At 37.8% G+C, this 16,422-nt stretch overlaps 1 protein-coding gene across 5 annotated transcripts in view; it reads right to left on the minus strand.

The window, feature by feature from the left end:
• SPIRE1 (spire type actin nucleation factor 1) overlaps positions 1 to 16,422 on the minus strand; it is a 120,952-nt gene that overhangs the window by 33,368 nt on the left and 71,162 nt on the right. For all 5 annotated transcript variants that reach the window (XM_065753553.1, XM_065753554.1, XM_065753556.1 and 2 more), the window contains exons 4-6: positions 12,993 to 13,118; positions 2,994 to 3,077; positions 2,155 to 2,319 (exon numbers count right to left, since the gene is read on the minus strand). In XM_065753553.1, the coding sequence (XP_065609625.1) occupies positions 2,155 to 2,319; positions 2,994 to 3,077; positions 12,993 to 13,118 (375 nt within the window). The remainder of the gene's footprint in view (positions 1 to 2,154; positions 2,320 to 2,993; positions 3,078 to 12,992; positions 13,119 to 16,422) is intronic.

Genomic DNA, 16,422 nt, shown 5'->3' on the forward strand with positions numbered 1-16,422 from the left:
TATCACATTTTATTTACTTTACAGTGATCTACCTCTTGGTATCACAAGCAGCAGGCATTTTCACAAGCTATCAATTCTAAAAATAGTACCCATAAGTGAAAATTAAAAAATGTTCTTAATAAAAAATTTGTCAAACATGTTTTGACTGACAGAAAGAAACATAATCCATCTTCCCCAGGCTGCTTTAAAATTCACATATAGGGTTCTTGTCATTTTTTCCTTTTTTTTTCAAGAAGCATGTGACAGTCTCCTCTGATGGGAATATATTTAATTAGCTCTAACCCATAGTAGTCAGCTAAAAGATGCTGTATTTATGACATCTAACCAAAATTGAAATTCTGTACAAATCCTTAGGCTTCATACATTTCATTTCAAACTGCATTATTATTGCGCATGTTTTGCTCATTCTGCAAGCAGACCCTGCAGCAGAATCCAAATTACAGGTTGGACAGTTTATAATAAGAAAGAAGCTATTTTTCTAATGGAAAATCACTAGCAGTCGTTAGACTAAGCCAGCAATTGCTTCAGAGACAGCACTACAGGTCCTGTACCTGCAGCTGATTGGAATCTCAATTCACATTTATGCCCAGAGGTCAGTTTGGATCCACCCAGCAGGCAAGAGAGAAGGACAAAAATAGATGCTTGCAGTGATTTCATATACAGTGAGAGCCTGGACGAAGAGGGGAGCAGCTGTGCCTCCAAGAACTACTAGATAATGAAGAAAATCTCCTCAGCAGAGGCAGAAGCTTGCTGAACAGATGAATTAAAGCCCAGCCTGCCAAAAGCAAGAACAAATAACCCAGGGGTTCCCATTCAAACACAGCTACTATCCTTACTGCATACAGTAATCAAGGAGCTGAGGGAACTGTTCCTTTGCAGGGGGCAGTATGAGCAGATACCATTGTTTTCTGAACTGTTAGTGTAAAGACAGATAGATATCATTCCTGGGTGTGTATTTTAATCTAATAACTTAATACTTAACAACAGAAAATTGCTGCAGAGAATAAATACAACCTCATAATCTAAATTTAGACTTTGATTAGGAAAATACTTTGATACAATAAAAAGCACTTACATTGTAACAGGATTCATTTATTTGTTCTCCATGTTATAGTTCCAACTTTTTCCTCCTTTATTCTTTTCTCTAGTGATCTCTAATAGAGCTACACGCTTTCTGCTTCTTTCATCTCTGAATTCTTATACAGGAAATATGGCTTTCTCACTAGCAAAAGTTTTGTCATTTTTTTTTTCAGGAATGCAATTATAGTTGAATACTAGATATTCTAACAGTCTGCCTCCTCTCCAACTAATAACAGGCATAGTTTAAGTGCAGGGCATTAATATTGATACTGACCAAATACATGCCTCTGACAAAGGGGTTTAAAATGTCCTACCAAGGATAAGGAACCCTTTAAATCATTTGCTGCTTTACCAGGAAGAACATCTTAGTGCTGAACACAATAGAAACCAAAATAACTGAGACATGCCAGTAGATATCAAATGAGTCCTGACGAGAAGAGTTCCTCAGGTGAATCTTACATGTACCTGTTTGAGTATCTAGAAGGTTCACCAAAACTCTATGATTTGCTCAAGCTGTGTTGTTTTTTGTTTTGTTTATTTTTAGGTAGGATATGCTGAAAATAATTGAGCTGTACTTCTATAAATTCAAGACTTAAATGTTTTACACAAAGCAGTCCTTGAAAATTATTAGCAGACCTTGGCAATTTAAGTTTTCAAACACTGTGTTTTCCTTTCCCATCACAGCACCTACCACTCATGTAACAACAGGAGAACACTTTATAGTCTGGAATGCCACATTTATATTGCAGAAATTGTATTGTACCTCAGCATAAATGTTCTCCCCAGCAGAAGCCTGAAACTATATCTCAGTAGAAAATATGGCAGGACTGTTGATATGATTCTTAATGTTATCATTAAACCAACAGAAATCATTTGTTCAAGCATATGATAAATATGTCTCTCAAAATTTTAAATGCCTGCCACATGGAAAACAAAACACCCAATTGCTGCTTTCACATTTTTCTCCTCAATATACTACACAGCTTTAAGATGCCATATAAAACCCATGGTCAATGTTATCTATAAGAAGGAAAAAAAAAAGTAAAAAATATTTCAGTAATGCTCATGACATACCATGACCTTTCTTAAGGTATATCGTTTGGATCTAATATCATCCATCAGCATTTCATATGGTGTGAGCTGATATTCTATGGGGAGTGGGTTGTACTGACGCTCTTGGACTTTCTTGAGTTTGACACCATTTCGTAAATCCCGCATCACCTGTACCCAAAAACGAGCCTGAAGAGAAGAGAGAGCAAAATTTTATTTCATACTTGCATACCAGCTCAGATTGTTGTTCATTCTCCTGACACCAGCAAATATATACAACTGTATCACTCCAACATATCAACCAAACCACATTTTGTCTGTTGTTCTATAACTATTTTTAATCCTCATGAGCATTATGAAAACTTTTTTTGCAACTCAGCCTTACTTCAAGTGATATTCATCACTGTAGTAATACAGAAAAAGAATTTCCAAGTTCTTATAACATCTATTCAAACTGCCATTTCAAATACACATGTACATCAGAGAAGTTTCTAGGCATACAACTAGTGTTATGTGAACAGTAGTAGAATCCTAAATTTGCTTTCCCTTAGGCCTTCAATACTCCTGAAAAAGTTTCTAGCAGCAACTCACACAGAAATTGTGTAACTGTCTCTAAATCCTGATGTCTAGTAAATAACACAATTTTCTTTTGCTCTGCTTGCCACATGCATTTCCCTCTTATTTTTGAGTGGTAGTGGTTGAAGAGGAAGAAGAATAGGTGGTGGATAGGAGACTGAAATCAAGGACTCATGATTTCAACCAACAAACACTGATTTTAATATAAAACAAACAATTGCAGGTAAACACTGTAAAGATTTATACATTACTGATGATGCTGAATCATTATTCAATTGTTGTCTTACCCAGTCAGCATTCTTCAATTCATCAAGATCTGCGCTGGATTCATCACTTGTCTCTTTATCCATTTCTTGAATCTTCTTTAGATTCTGCCAATGAAAAGAAAATGAGTCAATACACTGTGGCAATACTTCAAAGCTATGCACAGGAAAAAAAAATATACTAGAAGTTTGTTAAATTTCAACACAGAAAAGGGAAAAATTCATAACAAAAGTCATGTTACTTGCCAAATGCAAGACAGCTTATTTGTGCAGAATGAAAAATTCCCAGAAAACCAGATGGAAGAGGAAATAAACTATGTGAAATCCTTTAAACAGAATAAGGACAGACTTGTATTTATATAGAAATTTAATAGCCTGTGTAGCACAATTACATGGTTTTATTACTCCAAATCCAAAATATGTAAATAAGGATGGCAAACAGATCGTTCAGTAGTAAATAATCACTATTTATGAATAAGATTAGATGATGCAAATATGGAAAAGAATGTTTGCAATGGGGAAAAACAAAGCTTTTATCCTAACAACAATACAAAAAAATGATCAAAAGTTACAGTGAACAGAGAAGCTCATATACAGGCAAATGCAAGCAAAAGTTCAAATTACTGGTTTGAGTGACTTTAGAAGAATGATCCTATTCACAAATAACTGCATGCTCAAAATGCTACTTTCTTTTTTACTTCCGTATTGAAATTTTCTGGAGTTGGCAGTGCAAACACATTTTAATACTCTATTCCATTCCACTTCAACAGAGCATTTTCCAGGAAATTTTCAATACTGTTTAATTTGATCTGTTTTCTTGTTACTTATGAATGCATTAAAATTGATAGTTAAATCTTGTGCTAACAACTTCATTATTCTGTAAGACTAAACTCATGGTCCAGAGGTCTGATAGAGACATATATATCTATATCTTAAAAGCATTTGTCTCGCTGTTGACCACTCAAGCTCTTCCTTTAATGGACCTAACAACAAGCCTCAATTCAGCCTTTCAGCTTCCTAGAAAGCCTAAAAATAAGCATATTTTGTAAAATATTTTTTCTGCAAGTAGCTCCTAAACTGTAGTCATTTCTAGGGAAGTAATGCAAGCACTGCAGGATTGCTTAACTTGCACACATAAGAAGTATCTACCACAGCTGATGACAGAGACAGAGACATGCAATTCAGCCACCACAGAGGTTTTGGAAAGACAGCAGATGGATTATTTATCATCTTATTTAAGTGAGTAACACACTTGCTTTCACATCAAAGTAGTAATACTGCCCCTGTCCTATAAATATATATATATAATTTACAGGAAGACTCTCAAAAAAATCCATGTATCACCTATGCTACAGAAGAAAGTTATCATTACACACTCCAGGAACCTTATGGAATGAATTGTGGCATTTGACACAGGATGTCCAGCTGGAAAAGAGTGTTGGCTGTGCTGCTGTGCATACCATTCAGTCTAACACTTACAGGCCATAACCCTTTTCCATAGGAAAAAAACACAACAAAAACAGTAAGGACTGGTAATGCAAAAGCCTCATTTATGTCTCATCCAGCATTTCTTCTTTTCCATGTAATTTCCAAAGTTTAAGTAATCGTTCTGAGGATGGTGGTATCTGTGAACTGTAATTTACTTGCTTTCTTGTGAATGGCAAACATTTACTAATAAATTGCAAAACTTCCTTTTCATAATAAAAAAAAAAAATTATCTTCAGTAAATGAACTCACAGCTGCCAAATTTGCTCCTCCTTTCCATGTACCTACTGGAAGGTACATATTAATTTTTTAAAATTAACATGTTCCAGATGCTTAACCTTCACCTTGTTTAGCAAGACCTGCGGCAATTACCCACTTCAGCAGCACTGTTCCCTACAATACACTTAACCAGAGAGTTTTATGCCCAAAGGGTGATGTCTTTGACTGACATAAATATTCCATGAAGCTAAAAAGATTACAAACTATTTTTCAAGTGGAAAAAAACCCAAACCAAAACCAACACCTAAACAGCTGAAAGATCTTCCAAATAAGGCAACCACCTGATTAGTTTATCTGTAACATTGCTAGAGGGGGAGTTTCTACTTTAGAAAGCTCAGTTGTAAGCGATGTTGGCTATCAAATGCTGGGGAGCTGTGAGAGCCAAATCCAGCATCCATGCAATCCATCTCCCACAGAACAATTGTATGACACAAATGAGCTGACACAAGCATAGGTTACTGCCTGGGCTAGCGTCCTGCTCCTCCCCACCCAGCTGACAGCTCCTGGTGCTTCTTATGTGTGGGCACAGACACCCACTCTACCCAACAATGAGCTGTTTGGGGAGGAAAACCTGCAGGGAGAACGACTCACTTGTCACAGGGATAGATCTCTCCTATCCACAACAGCTCAGATCCCTAAATGCAGCTCATCATTCACTAATTGGAGAACTGTAAAGTAATTTCCATCACTATAAAATGTAGAAAGCTTTGGAAAACCAGAAGAAACAGAGTACTCTGTCCTTGCAGCCAGGATTTATGAAGGTTTCTCTAATTCTTCTCCATCTGTCAGGTGCTGCTTAGGAAGGAATAAATTCATGGTGACAAATGATTGCAGTTAAATTTCTAGACAAAATGAAATACTACCATTTCCCTCCAGCACACCCTGCCAGTATCAGTAGGTTTCAGAATAGGTTGCAGTCTTAAATTATGGAAACCAAACATTTACAACAGAACAGACCATTTGTTAAAACTTAGCTGTGATCCAAAACCTTTAAGTAACCTCAGCTGCTGTATCCATTTGTTCTTACCCTTGGGACAGTGGATTAAGGAAATCTATTACAATACAATAAATACAATAAGTCTAAATGGGTTTCCTTTTCAAAAAGCAAAAACATCTTAAAATGGTTTTTTCTAAACGATCCCAGAACCTCAAACCCATACCACAGATCTGATTAATCTATTACAGCCTGGGCACACATTCAGGAAATAAGGGTTAGATGTGTAGGCAGCAAGCACTTCAACAGCTTTGGCTTTTTTTAATCCATTATAGCATTCAGCCATTTTTTTCCTCAACTCCACTTTGTGATAAATGCTAGTAACAAAAATAACCAAATTTCTTCAAACGTCTTTCAGCACTATTAAAAGTTGGCAGCTGATTTGCTGCTGCTCTGTGTCCCACATTTGTCCAACATTTGGGACACGCGCTCCTGTGCCTAGTGACAGATGGGAGCTTATGTAAGACACTTGTCAGCACGGCATCAAGGATTCATTTCCACAAAGTTCCCTCAAACACAGTGTTTTATTGAAGATGATATTCTGAGGAATGCGGATCTTCATTTTGTCTTTCGTCAGTTCCAGAATGCAACTTCCTGCATTTCCCAGCATCTCAGTTCTTGTTCACTGCAAGCGATTCTTATGCTGCTATCACAGAAACTAGGAACACGTCCCTGCACCTTTGGTGTCAATTAAAAAACATATAACATGTCTGTGGGGAAAAACAGCTTTTTTTTCAATAATATAACAAAAATCATAAAACCACAACAATGTATTCAACTATCCATCCTGATTTAAATTCCAAAGGTTCAGCCAGCAGCATTACCCTACTTCATAGAATCATAGAATGGCTTGTGTTGGAAGGGACCTTAAAGCCCACCCAGCCCTAACCCCATGCCATGGGCAGGGCTGCCACCCAGCAGATCAGCTGCCCAGGGCCCCATCCAACCTTGAGCACCTGCAGGGATGGGGCACCACAGCTTCTCTGGCAAACCTCTTCCACCATTTCACAATGCTCAAGGTTAAGTAACTTCCTCCTAATCCAACCTAAATCTTTCTCCCTTTGCATATTACTATCTGCTCACATAAAAAGTCCTTCTAAGCAGTCCCTCCTGCTTATAAGCTCCCTTTAAGTACAGAAAAGCTACGATGAGGTCTCTCTGGCAGCTTCTCTTCATCAGGTTGAACAAGTCCGGCTCCCTCAGCCTTTCTTCATAAGAAAGGTGCTCTTCTTCAAAGATGCCCAACCCCTTTAACTCTAGTGATAGCTGTTGAAGGGAGTTCCATCAGTCCCTGAAAAATTTCCTCGTTCTTCATGTCATTTTAAGAAAACAAAGTTTCTCATAAACAGTGGTGCTGGTTGACACACTTTAATTAGTTACAGAAAAGGCAGCAGTGACCTTAAGCAGCAGTACCGCTTAATGTACTATTAATGAAGAGGGAAACACAAACAAAAGAAAAGAACCAAACGTTTCAAACACTTGCTGTTACAATGTCCACAACACACAAATGCTATAAAACAAGTAGCTTTTTCCCTTATTAAAAAGGTTGCTGTGGCTCCTAAGCTGAGGGATCAAACAAACCGCGATGCGGTTGCAAGCCTGATGACAACAAAGTTGCAGAAGCATAGTCACTGCAAGCCTGGAAGTGCAGGCAGATCAAGGTTATAAGCAGAAAGGTTTGTGGATGAGTTTCTCCATCTGAGTTTTCCAATAAACCAAGCAGGTATATTTAACAGCTTTCATAGTCATGAGACTGTCAGAATTAACTTGGTTAGTATTTCCAAAGTAAGTTATCCATTAACTTTATTATTAAGGTACCTATTAACTAACTGCCTTTATAACAGTATTTTGTACAATAACACTATGTTAAATGGAAAGTAACAATCTACTTTCTTAATTAACTGTTTTCCAGTTGAGTTTTTACATAGCATGAAGCTAGGGGAAAAAAAAAAAAAAGGGAACAATTTAATTTCTACTTATGTGTTTTATTATACTTTGCAGATTCACATTTTCCTATATCTAATGTTGAAATATATCCTGACAGACTGAAAGAACTACGATTTTATATTAGAAATCATAGGTAGCAAAGTTTAAAAGAACAATACAAAAACATCTGTATTCTACTAACAACTTAGTTAATTAAAAGGCATACTGTGGATAATGAAATTATGGACAAGTTTTTAATGAACTCCCACTGCAATTGAAGATGTAAGCAATTAAAAAAACTATAAATTTTTAATTAGTTTGGTAGGAATATTAATTTTCATATTTCAGGATGCACATCCTTTTCAACAAATTTGAAGATATATGTCAATTTTGAGACATGGCAAATTAAGACATCTGTCTGCAAGACACTTCCTGTAGTAAACTACTGGCCATATCACATGCTTCCTTTAAGCACTAGCTGTGCCAGTTGTGTATTTACCACTCACAGTCCAGACACAAATGCTTAGCTCTGCTACAGGCTGACACCAGTATTGATGGGTAACACTCACAAGATCCCAGAACAGCTGAAGTGGACAGTATCTTTTGGGTCCCCCTGTCCCAGCCCTCCTGCAGAAGGGCTGCTCAGAGCAGGGTGCCCAGGCCCACAGCCAGGCAGCTTCTGGAGACATCTAAGGAGGAGATCCCACAGCCTCTGGGCAGCCTGAGCCAGTGCTCCATCACTTGCACAGCATAGAAACGCTGCTGGTGTTCACAGGAAACCTCCTGTGCTCCGGGTTGTGTCCATAGCCTCTTGTTCTGGCACTGGGTATCACTGGAAAGAGCCTTTCCCTGTCATCTTTGTATTCTCCCTTCTGGTATTTATCCATGTTGATATCATTCCCTCCTGAGCATCCCCTTCTCCAGGCTGAACAGTCAGAGCTCACTCATTCTGTCCTCACAGGACAGGTATTCAAGTCCCTTCATCATCTTCCAGGCCCTTCACTGGATTCTCTTCAGTATGTCTGTGTCTCTCTTGCACTGGGAGCCCAGAACTGGACCCTGCACTCCCAGCATTGCCTCACCAGCAAGAATCGACCTGCTGGCAACACATTACCTAATGCAGCCCAACACACCATAAGCCTTGTTTGCAGCAAGGATGCATTACTGGTCACTCAGGCAGTAACCACACGTGGAGCACTCCCTTCAGAAGGAAGTAATCCTGGGCTGTAACACAGAGTTGAAAAAGGACCAGGGTAGATAACCTCTCAATCACTCACCCTCACAACACAGACAGCAGACCAGATGGATCTGCACTCCAGTCTACAACAGCAATTTCTGTACTTACATAGCCCCTCTCTGTCTCCCACAGTCACACTTGCTGCCATCTCTGAGCAATATATGTAACTTTTACAGATGCTCCGCATTTGTTTTATGTCATGGATATCATCGATTTGTGCCTTCAGTTCTGTCTATTGCTAGGTGCCAGCAATGCTGATTTCAATTACTTTTCAATGATCCGGAAAGATTAATCTTTTCCTTCAGATGACATTCATTTTCACAGACATTCAGGCTATCTTCACACAGAAATAAATTTCCTCTACCTTCTTGTAAATTTTCCCCACCCACTATTAAACTAAGGATGAGGAGATCCCCTTTTTGTGGAAGTTCCTTACTGCAATTTTAAAAGCTCCCTGCCTAAGGTGAGAAACAAGCTGTATTCTACTTTTGACATCAGCTGTAAATGTCTGCCCAGCGGGATATGGAGTTAGGAGATCCTAGCCCATTGAAAGACCACTTCTGGATGGCAGCAGATGGTACACAGGGTGGATCTGCAAGCAAGGGCACCTTTCACAGAGCCTGACACAGACACTGCCAGCAAGCTGAAAAAACAACAACCAGTAAACTTGATCCAAACCCTTCACCTTGTAAAAAGATGCAAAGTTAGGTCAGATTAACTGAATTTCAACACTACTTTGGATGTGCTGCTGCTATTCTAAAAAAATATGCATTTTTACTCCTGTTATTCTTTCTTTTTTAATTATTGCACTAGTAGTATCACACCTTTCTCATCTCTGGCTCAAGTCCTGCCCTGTACAACTATCAGATCCTAACATTTCATTCTCCTTAAGAATAGAAACATCATCTCCCTGTCTGCAAGTCATCTCTACTGCTGACCCCCTAAACACAAAGAATCAGACTAGAAATAAAATCCACATAGCATCAAGTATGTGACAAAGGGCCTAAAACAATTTATTTGACATCCATGGAGATGACATTAACGGCTCACTCATTGTTTCATCACTTCTGAGTAATGCACTCATCCAAATGCAGGCCAGTAAAGCTACGCTCCATTTGCTATGATGCTAGTGATGTTCATATGACAGACTGGAAGCACGTGGATGCTTGGTAGATATGTTGGGAACTACACATACCATCCTATAACTAAACATGGTCCTATAGGTCTATATATCCTGCCCCCCAATCCAGCCCTCTTAAATGACAAAAACTTTTAAAACACTGACAAGTTTGTATGGAGACAAGTTGAAAACAGCATCACAGCAATATTTTTTTCTGCCTCTTTTCGAAGTGTTCTTTGCTGCTAACCCCATCATGGGCTATACTACAAGATCAAATTTGGCCCACTCCTGGTGAGTGAATTTCTGCAGACAAAAGTTCTCCCTCTTCCACTGCAATAATGTTGCTGTTCAACTGTGTACTGAGCAAAAAGAGTGAATTCATGTATCTGGGAAATGAATCTCCAGATACAACACAATTGTCCCAGTATGAGCCCAAGTGGATTTTATTCAGAGGAAAACTACTTTAAGACGTTTTAGAGGATTTTCCCCCTTTAGAATTTTTAATTTTATTTTAATCTCATTGACACAACTTCATCCAAGTCTGAAGGATTCTAAAGAAACCCCTCCAAATTAAGTTATCAGTTTTCTAAATAAACTAATAGTTCAAAGTTCCTGGTATCTTTGGTATCAGAGACACATTATTACACAGTATAAAATTGTTTGGGTTATTTTTTTAATTGAAGCTGATACATATAACTTGTTTTTCCTTAATTCCCTATTGTTGCAATCACTACAAATTGATGACGATAAAACATCCTCACTTAAGTATAAAACATTTATCTCTCCTTTATACCCCTACTCAGATCACCATTAAAAAAAGAGAATTTACTACTGAATTGTATTCAACCACGTTCCTCACAAATCAAAATTCTTCCATGTATTTGAATAAGAGAAGAGCACATAAACAATACTGGCTTTCACTGGTGCGAACCTAGTGTGATTACATGACTTCTACCTGTCTAAAGTATTAACTACAGAGGTTATTTAAAAATGGTGTAACAAGATTTACAGCATTCCACCTTGAATTTGCTTCATCCATTTTTCTTTTTTATGCTATGCTATTTTTAAGAATCATGTTGTATCCAAATCTACAGTTGGATAAAAACTATAAGCAAGGTTATAGCTCATCAGAAAAGGAATTTGTAGTCCAGAAACTGCTAGTAAGACCATTTTCTTGCTCATTTCTTGTATGCCTGCTGGGGGACTGATCAGTGTAAAATTAAATCAAAGGATAAAAATTATGGCTTCGGAAAGTGCAGTGATAGAAGTCTCATTGGTTTCAGTAGGGCCAGAATTCCATCTACAAGGATTACTTCCTCTGACCTAAATGTGCTTTGAAACAATCCCTAATAACCTTTGAGAGGCAAATGGTTCCTTTCATTTGCGATTAACACATAGTATGTTCTGCCGTATTATCAGATGCTGGGTTTTTATGTCCAATTACAAGATGATTAAATAATCTACAAATTCATTGTATTTTAAGTTTATTTTAATAAATGGAAAATAATGTTTTTAAGACCATTTAAATAATTATAAAATGCAATATTTCACTGCAACATTGGCAATAGTGACGCCTTATTACCACTTAACGTCATCAAAATCTTTAGTAACTGCTGGAAATGCACTTCCTCCCTAAGCGGAAACAAGAACCCCAAAGGGTTTTATCTTAGAGCCTCAGCACAGAGTGCACTAGCTGTTAGTTGAAGCATTTCTAGCACAGATCCTTCAGTTAATATATCCAGTGGTTGAGACACCAAGGAGCAGTCAAATGCTCAGATGTGAAATTAATGATGTCAAGGTTCAGGAGATGGCTTTAGCACTGAGATGCTTGCTCTCTGTGTTACTGCACTGGGTGCAGATGAACTGTAACACAGGCACTTTAGAAAACAAGTGGCTCTTCAGTCATGCTGACACTGTCAAAATTACCCACATATGATACTGCTTCAATTTAAAAATTGCTTTCAGCTTGAGCAGGACTGGAGGACAAATGGAGGTTAAACTTTTTACCCTGCACAACAGAAAAATCACTGGAGGATTTGTCCCCATTGAATGGATGCATGTCAGCCATGTTTCTGAACAGGGAGAACAGCACCAGCCTCTTAAGCCCCTGGCTGGTTGCATCTTCCACCGCTGTGACAATACAACTCTCTTGTGCTGCTCTGAGGCCCATCTGACCCAACAATGAGCTGATTCAGAACAGATTCTTTTTTTATTATCATTTTTTACTTTTTATTTATTTGCTGCTTTTGTTTTCTAGGATCAGCAGAAGCAAACAGTTTATGGAGCTATTCTGCAGGTCAGATCACCAAAACTATAAGCCATCATCAAAAACAATACACCCACCCTCAAAGTTATTCTTCAGCCAGATCATTTAATTGAAGTGGTTCTAGGATAGCCTTTCAGTCAACAGTAACAACCAAGACAGCAGTAAACACAGGCAGTATTACCTACAGGTGGATTTATGTATTTATTTAAGTTGACTCCACTGTGAAGTATGGGACAGACAAACAAGCCAACCATACAGGAAAGGTAAGGAAAGCTGCTGACTGGGGACAAAACATAAGCGAGAAAAACCTCAGAAAATTCTCAGCCAAAGACAAGGCATAGGAAGGAGCTGAGCAACAGTAGTTAATGGTCAGCCACTTAACAACATCCCTGAAACACCAGAGAAGTTTTCAGACTCAAACACGCTGCATACATGTATGCTGGAATGACAGAACACTCTGAGAAAATGTTCTGGCTTCCTCCCGAATAGACTGGTCATGATTAATGACAATTTCTGTGAGACATCTGCATATGCTGACAGACCAAAGAAAAAGAAAAAGAACATAACATAATGCAAACCTCACCATTACTTGGCTGTAGAACTACTCTCCCTTAACACAACTGACAGTTTCCACAAGCATCTGACATATACAGTTGGCTGGGTACAGCAGTGATTTTGTAAGCCTAATTCACATACTAACAAGTTCAAAAACTTACCTCTTTTGCACTTTTAATTTTGGCCAAGAAAGTGTACAGCTCCATTGTTTCAGCAAACAGAGCTCGGCACACTGCTTGATAGTGGTTTGGTGCCTCTGCTCGGGTTGGCAGGTGGGCAGCACACAGCTAGAAAGAAAAATAAATAGCAATTACAAACAATGCCCCATCGCTTTAATCATCACTACAGAGCATTAGATAAAATGAAATGGAATGCAGTGGGATATTTAAGGCACAAAAATCCAGTAAGGACATCTAAGCTTAGATGGAAATTGTGGTACATTTTCTAAGGAGACTGGTTGACCTCATCCTGTAAAAGTGGAAAGTGGAAAACCAAGACACTGCCATTCTGTTAAAAAAGAAGAAGAAAAAAAAAAAAAGAAGACGTAATTGTGAAGGGGAAAAAAGCTGTCCTGCAGTATTAAATTTTGGAAAATGTACTTAATTCAAACCAGTTTTAACATCATAAGTCTCTTTCTTACAAATGTAGAAGAAAACCATATCCCTATCAGTTTATGAAAGGACAAAAAGCAATGGTCAAGCTGAAACTGATTTCATTTATTGAAGTGGTAAAAAGATTTTAAAAATCAGCAAGAGCTGCAGAAGCACCGTCTTTCAAATCAGACAGTCGTGGATGGATGTTTCCAGACACAGATGCAGCCAATTTAAAGAAATATTGATTTTTTTCATACACACTAACCTTGCAAAGCTCCAAAATCCTATTAAATCACTAATAACCATCACAACTTCTGCTAAGCAGAAATCAGATAGGCACTGCTTTTAGAGGAAAACATGCAGATTCTCTGACAAGAGAAACCAGTCTTTCAATTTCAAATAGAATCATATGAGCAACATCCAGCTTCATGAACAGGACTTGTATAGAATAGCTGAGTGCACATGCTCATAGTTGTAGTCTTTTCCTTACACCTCCCTTGAGTCACATCCATTACTTCTTAGTGATGCAAGAAATCTTTGTCTGAAACAGAACAATAAGCTAATGTTAAATGCCTAGATCTCCAGTGCAAAAACTGAAATACGCATATCCTGTATCACATTGGTATGTATACTAAAATAAAACAAAATCTTAACCAATGCTTTAAAATTTGCCTTGTTACTATGGTTTCCTAACAGCTATTTTCTCTAGAGCTAAGGCTACAAACAAGCCAAAACCTGAGGGAATAGATGGCTACATTCAGAAGATCTGCAGAAGAAAAGCCTGTAACAAAAGCCTCATTAGGAGAAGAGCCCTTAATTAGCCTGGTGGCATACCTCTCTAAATCTTTCCTGCGTTACAGAGAACACATTGGTTACATAGGGCACAATACATGTAGAGCTGTGGCTGCACTTCATGTTGTTTTCAATCTGACTTAGATTTTAGCTGCTGTTCCCAAGTATTCTGTGGCCTCTGGCTCGTGGGTTCCCACTGATGTCCCACCCACATTTGTGCCCCAGTATCGAGAGAATTCATCACCCAGGTGAAAACTAACACAGTGAAGGAAAGGGGCAGAAGATTATGTTCTTCATGGCTTGGACACACGTAGCAGAGCTGCCAAAAAGGAGTAATGGGATTGTGCTTCTGGAAGGGGGAGAGGAGAGAAGGGAAATGGCTGAGCAACATTAAATAGGCTTAATCTCGCTGACTGACTGCTTTCTAAGGCCACAGCCTCCATTTTATTTTTTATTTCTTTCAATTAGTATAACAACACTGAATCCAGTAGTCAGATTTGATCAACTTCCTCAATAAAATCTCACAAGCACCATCTGGACTCCCGCTATAATCTACCCTGATTACTGTAACTATATAAACACTTTTAGCCGTAAAAATGAATGCATACACGTATGTTGGAAAGTGTATATAGATTTTTTCCTTCCTTCCTGCGTGTTTTCAAATTTTATGATGCCTTATGATGGCGACCAAACTTTTCTTATGCTCGTTATACCTATTTCTGGGTAATCATAGCAGCAAAGCTCAGACATCTTAAAAAAAATTCTTCACATTATTTTTTAGCAAATCATATCTTCTACTTTGCAGGTGAAGGGAGAAAATACGAAACAGAAGTGTTTCTGTGCTTCCAGTGTGTGCTACTGTGACAACTCATACTGCTAAGACAGCAGCTGTTAAGTATTTCCCCTTGCTTAATGGAAAAGTCAGAATTATACTAAATTAAAGCAGAGTATGGTTAATTGGCATTCTTTTCTCTCAATAACTAATCATGTTCTTACCTGCCTCAGTATGTTTTCAGCAAGCTATTTCTATTTATTAACCATAGCACAGATAAAAAGGGTTTCATTCTACGATGCACCACTCACAGGCATAATAATGGCTATAATAGGATAATAACAACGATTTCAAACAGGTCCTAAAATTGTAAAGGTATTCATAGCAGAGAACAAAATTTTATTTGATCGGATGGTACATATGTTTCTAGGAATACCTTTTTTCTTTATTTAGAAGCATGTTAATTAGAAACAATTTGCATCAAATACTCAGGAAGTTAATGAATGCAGCAGTGGCAAGTTCAAGCAGGGGATGGATATAATCTTGATTCTATTATTGAACATGAAGTAAAGAAAAAACATTAACGTCTACTGTTACAGCCAGCAGAAAAGTAACCACATAAGAAGTGAACCATTTGGTCTGTAAGCATTAGAATGCAGATATTAAGAGGACCAGCAGCTCTTACTAGCTTTCATGTTCTGAAATCTGAGTGATCTTGGATTACGTGAAGTTGCATTACATGTCTTAACATACTTTTTTTTGGATAGGGGAAATAAGCCTGAAGAAGTAGTAAAATGCAAATAAAATAAACTGATTTTTTCCCCTTCATTTGTATATACTGCACTTGCACGTTATTCAGAAAAAAAAAAAAATTAGGGAGTCAAGACACGTGAAGTACAAAATGTCACTTCTAATGAAATATGAAATGTCACTTCTAGCCTAAGTGCACCATAATTATCCACTTAAATTATTTTGCTTTCTATTTGCTTTCTATATCACACCTTTAATTTGATGGTAGTAGTGTTTGAAAAGCTACATTTCTGAAACACCACAAAAATCAGTCAGAATGTTTTAATAACTGAGTTATAGAAACAAAGCTTCATGAGCTCCTCCATCTCCTACCGTATCACTGCAGTCATAGTGCAAGAAGGATTTAGGTCAAGTCTGCAATCATTTCCAGCCATTCAAAGCTCATCAAGGAAGGGAAGTCTCTGTACGCTGCTTATTCTGACACTTGTCTTTTCATCCCTCATGATACTTAAACTTAAAACTAGCCCAACGGGAATGAATGCGAACAGTGTTGTTCTCCCTCCAAGAAGCCTCAAACAGTACAGTTGAAAATAAATTATATGGTCTTTGCAAATGTGGGGAGTATCAAAAATATTATCAACTACTGAAATGTTAACTAGCTCAGTCTGTAATATTTCCATTTGT

Source organism: Cyrtonyx montezumae, unplaced genomic scaffold, assembly GCF_038088225.1.
Source record: "Cyrtonyx montezumae isolate F1298 unplaced genomic scaffold, pur_monq_1.0 scaffold_8, whole genome shotgun sequence".
Classification (NCBI taxonomy): Eukaryota; Metazoa; Chordata; class Aves; order Galliformes; family Odontophoridae; genus Cyrtonyx; species Cyrtonyx montezumae.